The sequence below is a fragment of the Orbicella franksi genome, chromosome 9 (genome assembly GCF_964199315.1).
Source record: "Orbicella franksi chromosome 9, jaOrbFran1.1, whole genome shotgun sequence".
Taxonomy (NCBI): domain Eukaryota; kingdom Metazoa; phylum Cnidaria; class Anthozoa; order Scleractinia; family Merulinidae; genus Orbicella; species Orbicella franksi.
The window spans coordinates 23,413,065-23,425,879 of NC_138153.1; the positions used below are offsets into that span (position 1 = coordinate 23,413,065).

Sequence of the window (12,815 nt, forward strand, 5' to 3'; positions counted from 1 at the left end):
GTACACCTGAAGGAAACGATACGTTATGCTGAAACGCCTTATTCCTACATCAAGAATAAAGAAAGTTGATTTTTTAAGGACGTTCGCGCGAAAATTTTCCAACTTTTACCACTGCAAGATGTTGAGTTAGTTATGTCAGAAATGTAAAAAAAAAAAATGGGGGGTCACCGGCTTCGTTTTGGAGAGAACATGCCCGGAAGAACAACCTAAATCTGAAAAATCGGGCTTCGTTAGCGAATAAGGCCACAGTGTCTGCAAGCCCCAAAATATTGCAATTAGATCTTTGAAGCGAAATGTTCTCTACTAAATATTGTTTAAGTAGACCTATTAAGTGAATTTAGTCAACTGGTGAGGTTCCTTAAAGCACAAGTTCGCATTTAGCGACCATAGTTTCACGCGCCTTGCAGCCGCAAGATGGCAGGATTCGATGTCCCGTGGACAGAAATCTTGAATTTTTTTTAACTTCCCACATTGATTTTTTTGTCCATTTTTGGACGACGTGGAGATGATTGTGAATAAAATATGTTTCTGGAAAAAAAATACGGGTCACCGAACGTCCAAGATCGTTAAATCCAGGCAAAGCTATAGCAATGGCCATCTGCCCTATCACTGCTTATTTTATTACTTAGCGCGCGCTCTCATACATGACGTGGCGTGTGAATTTGCGTGCGCAGTAAGGATGCGCAGAAACAATTAACGCGAACGTCCTTAAGGTAATTCCATCGAAATAAAACTCACAATAGATTTTCTTTCAAACTTTGCCTGTTGGCTACTTACATCAAGAGAACTTAAAATTTGAAATAAAAAAAGGGGGGTCCCCATATTCGTTTAGGAGCAGGAGCACCATCAATTAACTCCATAATTCCTGAAATTATCCGCTTTCAGAAACGTTTATATTTGAACAGAAGCACCTCACCTAGTAGCGTTTAACTTCCCTTATCTGTTTTAAATTATGCTGCCGATTATTCCCGACCAATGAAAATCACTCTTCTAATTTTTGCCCATATAAGGAAATTCTGCATAGCGCGCTCTTCTTCTGATTTAAACCATTCACCTTACGTATTAAGAGAGCAGAAAGATAGAGAGAACGTTAAGCGAGAAATACAACAATGGATGTATTGCATAAATGTTATGGAGCAATTTGATGTACGTTTCATGATAAGGGTACTCATTTAGTTGACAGCGATACGATATGTTCCAAGCACGCAGTGTTCTAGGGCAACATATTATCTTTCACGAGTGCTAGCTATGCTCTCATTTTCCGTGATAACTTTTTACTCTACGATAGAAATTGCTCCATATTCACTGTATAGAAAGAAGGTGATCTCTGCGCTCAAACTCAACAAAAAAAATCAATAGGTCCCGGTACTCGTTTTCGAGAAAACAACGATGATTTGTCTCTCGCAAGCCAAGAGCCACCATTTTGTATGTATTGTGTATGTGCACGCGCTCGCGAGCGCGCGCCAATGACGCGAAAATCGTGCGCAGTAGGGATGCGCAGTGCAATTCTAAGGAATAACCTTAAATTGTGGTTTTAACCACATTTCAGTCGCAGTCAAACTACATCGTTGTAAGGGTACGTTATTTGTTCAATTCCTTCAGATTTGCGTCATTCTGTGTCTAGACAAAAGCAAACGTGCTTACAAAAATATGATGTAGTTTTCTTACTCGGTAGAGCTCTGTTGTCGCCCATTCTCCGAACCTTGCTTGTTAAATTCTTGTTATTTGTAATACAATGGATCACTTTAAAGTAGACGCGAAAATCAGAATCAGATGCTGGGATCTACTTGTTAAATACACTTTGAAAAAAGCAATATGTAAATGGCTGTCCTTCACTGCCACAGAATATGACAAACGTATGTTGAAGGTAATTATGAGGTTAAAAGAAGGAATGTAGATATTGTTCACCTACCTCTTTTAGTCTTTTGTTTGCAGTTTCCTTCTGCTGAAGAGCTGATGTGAGATGGGACTTGTTGCTTTCAAGCTGAGTCTAGTTGTTAAGTGTAAATAAAAATAGGGTCAGTACTGTAGCTGTCCTTAAAACAACCTGAAAAATTCAGAAATTTGTATTCCCAGAAGCCAAATTTAAGATGGCCACGTTTATTTAGTCCTGTTTTTGTTTCTTTGTATGTTTGTTTGTTTTTGATTGTCGTAATTGCTGTGAAGTTTTGTTCGTCAAATTGACCTTTTAAAAGACTGACCAAAACATGCAGCATTCAAGGCCTCGGCAAAGTTTTTCCCAATACGGACCTACCGGCCGGCAAATAACATATATTTATGTTACTTTGTTAATGAACAGTTTTGACAGAGGTTATGCAATGTCTGTTAGTTTTGTATTCTAGCAAATCGGGAGTACATTAAGTTTTCTTTGTCCACGTAGAACACACCTGTAACTGTTGTAACTTGTCTTTGGTTCTTTGCAGCTCGTTAGAAGCATTCATATAAATACCTTGCTTTCTTTCAAAGCTATCCGCATCCCCTGGAAAAGGACAAACAGAACAACAGTCCTTGCACAGTCTTCTTGCAGTCAGACAAATTTATGATAAGTTCGACTATTTGTGACAAGATTCGACATTTAACTACAATTAGTGTAATTATTGTATTGTTTGGTTGGGAAGTGTGGTTTTTTCCAGTTTGTAAGCAATGAAATACGATATTTAAAGCCTTTCAGGCTTTGAACTTTTTTCACTGAATCTCGCACTTGCCTTAAAACAGACGTTTCTCATAAAGGGCAAGAATATGACTATAAAATTATCAATGAGTATTACCGCATGAAAGTTAGCAACCTATGTTATTTATTTCATAAACTAACCCTGTAGCTGTTTCTCTTTGAGCTCTAAATGTCGTCTCTTTTCATGAAGTTCTTCTTCACATTTCAGTTTGTGTCTGCAAATACAAGAAACCAGCATCAGGCATTGATAAAATAATCATAATAGAATAATAATACTAGAAATATCTATAGGAGGAAGCGCCCGTCACGTAACCAGAAACCGGATTGTGCATTTTATTCTTTTAACTTGGTAATTACCTTCAACATTAGTTTGTCCTATTCTGCAGCAGTGAATGACATCCATTTACATATTGCTTTTTCCAAAGTGTATTTAACAAATAGATCCCATGTTGCCGTGCGTCTGTTCAGTAATTGATCACAGTTGACGTCAAAATGTGGTAAGAACAAAAAAAGTGGCACACGAGGCGATAGTCGAGTGTGACACTGATGTTCTTACCACATTTTGACGGCAACATGGAATCTTCTTGTTTTATAAACAAAGAAACAAAAATGTTAATGACGTCATCTATACGTCTGTCCTCCAGTTGATTATAAATAAAAACCAATCAAAATGCGAGAATAATTTGACTTTTTATTATTTGACGTTATGAGTTCAAAAACCTGTGACACTAATTTTTACTTGCACCTTTGTACTTCCTCATCGAGTCTCCTTTGATAATTAGCCTCTGCATCTTCTAAAAGAGATTTCTTTATTTTTAGTTCCTGTGACAAAACAGTGATCCTTTCTTCCTCAAGCTTCAAGCTCCTAGTGGGAAGCAAATCAAAGAATTACGTGAAGAGTAGATATCACGAGCAATGATTCTTACGACCGTTTGCTAATAACCAGCTTGTAGGTCTTATAAAGAACACAGTCATAGAATCATGGAATACGACTTGGATTATGTAATGACTAGACTGCAAAACGGTCACGCGTTTTTCAAGCTCTCCGAGCGACTGTCAAAACAGCGAGTAAGACTATGAATAAGTTTGCTACAGGAGACCCAAAGACAAAAGAATCTGGACTAAGATCTCGTCAAATGGGTTCACACTCACAGCAAAATACATGTAAAATATGACTTAATAATGTCACAACATTTGGAAAAAGCAGAGAAATAACAAAAGAGCAGGAGATGGTATTGCATAAATGTAAATTGATATTGAATCTTGTCTTTCTGAACAGATAAAATAAAATGATTTCGGATAGAGCTCAGGATCCAAATACTACTTACTTTGTTTTCATTTGGTGGTTCAAATCAAATTGTGATTCACGTTCTTTGAGAGATAACATATCCTCCAGGAGTTTCTGTCGCTGCACATAGGCTTCCTCTTCTTGAAGCTGATACAAATGACAAGTAAAGTACACTCATTAAGAGAATATTTATGTGAAGTTAAGAGACCCTTGATCGGTAATGTTCTTCATACAAACAGGACAGAAACAAACTTTTAGTCACAGTTGACACAGGTGTTGATCGCGTCGATATGAAAAGGTGATCATGGTACACCATTAAACTAGTAACAATATCGTCAGTAAAATGCTGCCACAATGTAAACCTGTATGTCCTTTTCAACAGATAACATATATTAAAGCAACCAAGCATAACAAACAGGACAACACACCTCTTTTTGAGTTCCTAATAGCTGTAATTTTTCTTTCTCACTGGCCTTCAATTTCTCAGCCTTGACTGCAAATTCTCGCTCAAACTGGAAAGGGTAACAATATTTGTGTGTTTAAACTACTGAGGTGTTTTGCGGTACTAAAGTTAAAAGCAAGGTTGAAAACATTTTACAGTGAACAAGCTACCGTTAATTTTAACTGACAATATATTAAGCAGTACGATCTTATTAGCTTAGTAGGAGGCCTGGGTGGGACAATATTTGGCTCCAGGCCATAGCATACACACAAATAACCCCAAAGTAAAAATGTCATCATGTCACTGCAAACTATTTCTTGCTTTATACCCAAGAACTTGCAATTTTCTTCAGCTCACATCAGTATGTATTATCCTCCCATTAGAGTTCATTACCATTCACACAATGTCAAATTGCTTTCTCTTTCAGGGTTTTGAATTGCCATTAGCCTGATTATGTTACAGGGCATTGTAAGACCAAGAAGAAAATGGTTATTTTTCATAATTAGAGAAGCTAATATTATTGAATAATATGAGACCATCATATATGTGACACATACCTGTTTCCTAATGTTTTGGACTTCTCTTTGATATTTTTCTTTCTCTTCAAGCTTCACTTGAGCTATTTCTGTCATCTTTAAGTATTCAAGCTATAACAAACACATGTCAGTACAAACTCATGCACAAAAGGTATGACCCACTTTTAACCAGTGATGTTATCAAAGAAAAACTAAATGGCATTTTAAAAAACAAAATCCAAAAAAATGAAATCCATGTACTACAAAGAAGGGTGTTCAAATTTGACTCTAATTGACTCTCTTGTGTTTCATTTTTGGGCAAGACAAAGTAGTGCATGCAGGATAGTAATCAAGCAATAAAGCACTGCGCCAGGACACTCCTGACCAGTTACTATGGAAATACCATCAGAACAATGTAAAGATTTGGATAAGACAGAATTACATAGTTGCATTTTGCTTAATGCTCTGATACATTTTTGATACATTACACGCCTTGTTCTTGAAACTATGACCATACCCTACAAGAGTACTGGTTAAGGAAAAATGAAAGCACTTCAGAATGACAATTTTAACTATTAGAACTTAGAGTATAATGTCATTGATTTTGCTGTTTATTTGTTACCTCCTCATTAAGCAATTTCTTCCGTTTTTGTTCCCACTGTTTGTGTAATTCCAATAAATGTTTTTCTGTCTGTGAACTCCACTTCTGATTTTCTTTCTGCAGATCCTTAAGGTATTGCTTTTCAACACTTTGAAGTTTATCCTCTGGAAAAGCAAACAAGGGGCTTAAAGTTCCTTCCACATAAAGAGTAGCAAGGACAATTCCAGAGATAATAGTAAAACTCTCACTGGATGATATAAAATACTGCATAGAAGAAATGGATGGAATAAGGTTATTTAGTAACTCCCCACTACTGGACTAATGCAAATCCTGCATTTTAATTGGCTATGCTCCTAGAGGACTATTAGTAATAGTCCTTGAGTAGCGAAATTGGTGCAATTGAGTGTGACGCTTTCCTTCATTTTATTTCCAAATAAATATTTCTTCAACTTGCATTTGTTAACTTTACTATTGCCTTTTCTGTTCAACTAGTTGGGTGATACTAAAACTATTAGACCCTAATGCATTGGCCCATTCAGCTTTGCCTCATGAGCTATTGACCTAACTGGTCTAATTGTTGAATAGTATTGCAATTTGGTCTTCTTTGGAGGGTGAAGAAAATATGTTACACAAACTCTTCTCAGTAACAACATTAGTTATTGGAAAGAAAGGATGTAAAAGCCAAACAGCTTCTAGCAACACCTGAAGACTGTCACCCACACGTCTGCAGAATCAGCTTTTGGAAAAAAGAAGGGCAAGAGCGACGACTGGTTTGATGCTACCTTTACAAGACTGAAGCCACTCATAGGGTCCAAAAAGTCTGCTCTTCAGGAATACACGAGGTCCAGTCCCCATCACCAGTAACCCTAAAAGCCCTTTGCACTGCTCAAAGCAGAGTCAAGCAGGAAGCCAGAACTTGTGCAAACAAGTTCTGGATGGACCAGTGTGCACCAGAATTCAAGCGGTGCTTACACTGGAAATATCAGAGGATGTATCAGGGCATCAAAAAAGCAATTAATTGGTCCCAAGCAAAGCAAAACAGCTCCACTTAAGACAAAATCGGGCAAAATCATTCAGGAAAAACAAATGAAGAGATGGGTAGAACACTCCAACCTTTATGCCAGGGAGAGCACATCCAGAACTTCTAGACAGAGATTTCCACTTGTTGCCCGTGCTTATCATTATAATAATGCTAGCAAACTCAGTTACTTACCTACTGAAGAAAGTTGTTGTAAAGATGCTTGAACTCCCTTGGAAGACTTATCACAGTTATGAGACAAAGCCAAATGACTTAATAACTCTATCAGCAAACCTGTATGAGAATTTATAAAATGAGACCATCATTCAAAGTAAGATGTCATCTGGACTGCTGTAAAGGGTGGTTTTCATTCGCACATTATGCATAAACAACATATGGAGATGCAGCAGAGCACTGCCAAGTAGTACCTTTTGCTAGGAAATGTTCCTAACAAAGGGTACTTAATGTGATCAACATCTTACAGCATCTGCGTATGTTGGCTTATGCTAATGCTTACATTAGCACTACTGATAACCAACCTTAATAATGAGTAGATTAATTAAAAAATTTATATGAGGTAAATTTCAATTATTTACCTAATTACAGAATGTGACAAAAACAACCTCAAGTAGAGGGTTACTGCTATTTTAACCTTAGAGTTAGGGATGGTGTAAAAGTTCAATGGGTTTGTTCTTTTGCTGGTAGTGATTAATGATCATATTAAATATTATTATTAATCAACTTGCAATAACCTGTCAATTGATCAAGATGTATTGTAAGTGAACTTAAGGTCAGGACTACTTAAAAAGCAGCACTGAATCTGCATTAACATGATTGTATAAACATAAGATGAAAAATTAATAGTGATGACCAGGGCTTGAGACTAACAGTCTAGTGAAAATGCAGTTTTGACTAGTCTGGAAGGTTCCAGGCTTTTGCTAGCAAATTTGGCTGGAAAAACATTTCAGGCTTTTAAGTGGAAAGAAATCAGAAATTGAAAGGAACTAAGAAGCACACTGTTGACATACCGGTATATCAAATAATATAGACAAAATATACCCATTCAACGAGGATGTTTGGAGAACACTCCAAAAGCATGTAAATCTCTCACCCAAATGGCTGGTGATTTAAAAGCTAAATTCTCCCAATACCTTGCATGTTTACTGCACGGGTGAAGCCATGGAAAGCGTAATCTATTATTATAAATAGCTGATGAGGTTGAAGGCCGAGTCAACTATATAACCTCATAGGAATTGAGGGTAAATAATCTCATGGGTTTAGTTTCAAGGTTTCAAGAGTTTTATCTGACTGTAAAATTGGCATAAAATTTTTGTCATTGACGGAAAATAAAAATTAAGCATTTTATTGGAATTCTCCTTCTGTTTTTTCTTGCAAATTATCACGTAGATGTTGAAAGAAAAGATATTTGTGTTAATTCATATCTCAACCCGTGGAAGCTGAAACTGTTTGTTATGTTCTTACTAGTGTTCTGAGCTTGAGTTCTTGCATAGTGCTGGCTCATCAGGAACTACATGTTTACTGGTACAATAGAACATGGGTTTGGCAACTCTATTGACTCGCAGAGCAACTCGGATCTTTTACAACACCCTCGCAGAAATTTTGTGCTCATAATCTAATTGTTGATTATCACTGATAACAACTTCACAGAAATGAACTGTTTTTCAGATGTTTACCCTTTGATGACCTGTTCCTGTCCAGCAGCGTTTCCTGAAAAGGAAAAAAAAGCCATACTTGAATCCTGAAATGAGAATTTTTTTTCAAATAACAGAGACTTGATATATAAATTAACATTTTATTTGAAAAATACATTGAATGTGCAAAGCATTATTATGTGTCTGTCAAGTTACAAAAACACAAGTCAAAGTTGGTTTGTTTTCATTATCTTTGTTCTTCTTTTGTCATTTTTATTTAGTTCCACACACACACAGACAAAACTATTTACAAACACTACTTACAATGCAATACTTACATGTACATTAAGATGAAATACCCCATTTATACATATTCCTTACTTTACGGTACTTACACTGCAGTTACAGTACAATTATATACTACTCAAGTGAAAGTTTGGGATCTCGAACAAAGACCAACCGCACGTGAGCGAAAATATTTGATGGATTACAAGAGCAGATAGTCAATGAGGTTCAGCTGGGTTGACTACCACTGGTGCAAAACGAGTGTGAGTAGTCTAACTGTTTCAGTATAAATTTACAATAAGTCTCAATGCATATTGTTGCTGTTAATACTGTATAACAACTCCAATGGAGTAAGTAGGTATCTTCATACATAGGCGTTTTGTGTAGCTGACTTGGAACTTCCTTTCACTTTGGGAACCATGAGCCAGTAACATCTAGGCCAAATATTGCTGTTGAATGACAGAGTCCTTTCTACACTCTCTAATCTGATAGAGGGACCATCTTCTGGCGGATTCTTCCGATGCAAATGAGCAAACAACTCATATGATGCATGCAACTATGATGATAAACTAAATATAAGGTTGAAAAAACCCTTCCAAAATGTCAAATAGTAGAATGAACGAAGGTTTCGGGTCTAGCCCTTCTTCAGTATGTGAAAAGAGCATGTGCACAAAGTACAGACTAAGCAAATTAAAGGCATGCTGCAACATATATGAAAACCATAGTTATAGCACATGTATGTGTAATACACACTAGAAACACAGTCACAAGAAATTAAAGTTAATGTTCAGTCCATTTGGTCTAAGCATACACAGCTTGAAGATTAGTTCATTTCATGCTGCATGCAGCTGATGTTGCTGCCAGACCAGCGCATTGTTTCAAGGCACAGATCATGATGTCATGATGTAGTTTCCCGTGGCAGAACATTTCAACTCTGCCTCCCACTCTCTCCCATTCTCTGGCTTCAACAGAATGCAGATCTAGGTAATCTCAAGACACTAATGATATTTGTAACACAGTCCTTCCTATCTGGGAGGTAGGCAGTTCCTTGACTCTCTATTTCTTAGCCACACATATTGAGATTCTTGGGTGGTTGACAGTTTTCCATTCTTGGACTGTACATGGAAACATAGCAACTTGAGGAATCATGTTATTGTTAGTGTCACATATTGCTAGTTATCTTGTCGCTAGTCTGGACAGATGGAGTACTTTCTTGAACAGCTGGTAGAGAAACTAAGTAGCTCATACAAGGAAATTCTTTCTTGCTTCAACTGCAAACTTTAGGACTGTCTTTTTAACATGATCACAAAAGGCCACTGCTGTAATCAGGTTGTTTTAACTGGTCTGGTGTACCTTATTAACTATGGTGTGGACATTTCATGAATGATGATGGTTCTTGTCCTCAGAGTTGAGATGCAGAAATCACTCTGGTGACCAGGGCTGCTTACCGCTCACGTCGAGAAACTGGTTTATCAATGGTTTTTGCAAATGGTAAGCAAAAGTCCCTGGTGGTAAATTCTGGATAAGCCCAATTTACCAAGAGAGCCTACGATGAGTTCAACCAGATCATAATTCCAAGATGGCAACTGGAATTGGTGAAGAATTGCAAATGGTGAGCACATTTTCCATTCAGATATTTCGGTTGGAACTTTTGGACTACCTTTCAAGATGTTCTGTTCAGAGAGCTTGTATGATGTAATAAAGCTGTTTAACAGTTATGTCTGTCACAAGAAGCTCTACTAGCCTTTTTAGTTTGGACAAGAAACTTACTTTACTCTATAACATATAATGGAAGTGTTTTTTCAAAAGAACATTTTTAAGCATACCATATGTTTGTAGACTAGAGAATCTGGAGGAATCTTGAGTAATAGGAGAACATCTTTCACAGTGAGTAACTGAAACAACATTTAAGTCAGAGGCAATGGTTGGTTACTTCAGCTTAAAACAATTTATGTGTTGCGGTAACCACAGGTGAACCACTCTATGCGTTTGTGTATGAAATGAACAGAATCTATGAGGGTTATGAATAAAGCTCTGAAAATTGCATATCTAAATTACATCTCGGTCTGAATATCCAGATAAAGTTAAATGAAACATTAATCGCCTCTTGTGGTGTTTTTTCACCTTCCTGGGCCGTCTGAAACGTCTTTTTACGAAATTAGCTTTGGCCGCAGACCAGTAAGACAAGAGAGGAAGACAAGGCTTGCAACTTGGCCACCGCCAGCCGCAACTTCCTCCACTTCAAACTGGAATCAATACCAAAACACTGAAAATCTCATCTGAATAGTGACGGTTGTTGATAAATTCTGTTTGTTTCATATAAACAGGAACACTTAGAGTGGTCTGCCTGTGCTGTAACTACTTCAAGTGTCACTTCCTCTTGGGTTATAAAACAGGTATTTGTAGGTAAGGAGAAAAAACCTGTTTGTAAAGCCGCTCAGTTTCTCTCTAAGTTTGTTTTGTTTCTGGGACAAACATAACAGTGGAAGGCATGGTTTTCCACTCATGCACCACTTGCTGGTGTTTCAGCCTGAAACTGACATGATAGAATTCAAAAACCAAGGACAAACTATTTTTCATCAAACATTTGCTGTATCAAAAACACATTTTTTCTGTTTCCAATAAGAAATGAATGTGCAAAGGGCTACTGTCAAATGGCTCTCTGCATGCCTTTGTTTTCAGCGTTGCCCCTCTCACTCATGTCTTTTAAAAGGTTAAGAAACAACATTTCATGACCTATGACATAACCACTGTAAAAGGGTTTCCAATTTTACTGGAAGTTTTTCCATTTTTCCATTGGCCCAGAACACTCAAAATAGGCTAAATGAAAGTCAAATAACATTTTGGGTTCTTATTTTTGAAAGTATTTTAACGTTAAATAAATGATTCCCACCTTCTTAGAACTCCTGCTTCCCACCCTTTCCTCTCCTGCCTCCCACCCCCTATTCTCCTGGGTTCCTGTCCCCTCCCTCCCTTCCCCCAAAATAGCAGATAGAGGAAAGTAAATGCTCAACATATTATTCATGACCTGTACATAATGTTTTTCAGGTACAAATCTTCTATGCGTTACTTAAATGCCTAAATGTTAATTTTACCTTGTTTTGATCCAAACCACTCTCTGGTAGAAAAACTGATAAGGAATAATCATATTTAAACCTCTTTAAATGGTCAGCAACAAGGCTGTTTGCCGCAAGTTCACATAAATTCTCTGAAACTCCTGAGGGGTCAGACGATGCTGTCAATCCATCCCTGCCAGCAGTCTCCTGGAGTTCTGTTATGAGACGATTTCTAAGCTGAGACTAAGGAAACAAATCACAATTTTTAATTTAACCTATCCATCTGTCTGTACTTACCAGCAGTTGAATTTTAAATACAGTATATATTATAATGTTTTCCAAATAAAATTTAGTCATCGTACTCTGTTGTTGGGCACACAGCAACTTTACCCTATACAACTAAATTATCCGCTTAACCCGACCTAATAATGAAACCAGTAATCGATGAAAATTGATGTTAATCAATAATAAAGATTAAAGCACTGCACTGAAATCGATTCGCCCCCTTACACTAGTACTACTGCCGGGCAAAAAAATGAAACTGGGAAACGTACTTACTACAAAAAATATTTTATTTCGTACATGGAGTATTGGACATCAGTGATAATAACCTAGGATAAATCACTTTAATACTGAAGAGCTCACCTTCAGAGCCTCTAACACGCCACGACTCCGAAAAGTTGTAAAAAGACTCTTTCTGAACTCTTCGTTGGACAGTTCTGCCATATTTTTGTTTTTGCCTGTTTTCAAACATGGCGGCAAACTCTAGCTTCCAGTACACCAACTTAGCTTACTTCAAATAAGAGCGATAGCCTGGGACAAGAGTGTGAAGCGCAAGCGCTTATGGTTCTTTTTTGTCACTGTAAACCCTCGACCCCAGGTTGCAAAAATTATTACACATTTGCTAGGTTTGCATATATGGAGTTTACTGTTATAATATTTTAATTATTTTCATACTGATATGATGTTAATTTAACCACATTTTATGTTCATTTGTATAATAGCGGAGTTCCTGCGCGCTGAAGGCGAGCGGCGCGAACGGAGCCCGACACCTTAGAATATATTTGGTAACCGATCGCTCTAAATAATTTTGGTTGTCACGTGACTGTCTGTACGTGCTCCGGCGGCCCCAAAGGCCGCCAAACGGAGCCCTATACGTCCTAGACTCATAGGAACCCGTGAATTGCTTTTCTCGTGGTAAAAATGGCTAGCAATATTATTCGTGGGCGCGTACGCACGACGACGACGACGACGACGACGACGTCGCACAACATGGCGCCCATACTC

The 12,815-nt window shown here is 37.5% G+C and overlaps 1 protein-coding gene across 2 annotated transcripts in view; it reads right to left on the reverse strand.

Annotated features, from left to right (window-relative positions):
* The window catches only part of LOC145496811 (centriole and centriolar satellite protein OFD1-like), a 19,492-nt gene extending 7,173 nt beyond the window's left edge, over positions 1-12,319 (reverse strand). The window contains exons 1-13 of one of the 2 annotated variants that reach the window (XM_081476561.1): positions 12,174-12,319; positions 11,568-11,771; positions 10,299-10,367; positions 8,230-8,263; positions 6,731-6,829; positions 5,539-5,681; positions 4,959-5,048; positions 4,388-4,471; positions 4,000-4,106; positions 3,417-3,536; positions 2,813-2,886; positions 2,388-2,479; positions 1,913-1,984 (exon numbers count right to left, since the gene is read on the reverse strand). In XM_081476561.1, the coding sequence (XP_081332687.1) occupies positions 1,913-1,984; positions 2,388-2,479; positions 2,813-2,886; positions 3,417-3,536; positions 4,000-4,106; positions 4,388-4,471; positions 4,959-5,048; positions 5,539-5,681; positions 6,731-6,829; positions 8,230-8,263; positions 10,299-10,367; positions 11,568-11,771; positions 12,174-12,254 (1,269 nt within the window). In that variant the 5' untranslated portion in view covers positions 12,255-12,319. Of the gene's footprint in view, positions 1-1,912; positions 1,991-2,387; positions 2,480-2,812; positions 2,887-3,416; positions 3,537-3,999; positions 4,107-4,387; positions 4,472-4,958; positions 5,049-5,538; positions 5,682-6,730; positions 6,830-8,229; positions 8,264-10,298; positions 10,368-11,567; positions 11,772-12,173 lie in introns of both variants that reach the window. The other variant, XM_081476560.1, reaches the window with a different exon arrangement.
* Positions 12,320-12,815: the final 496 nt, after the last annotated feature.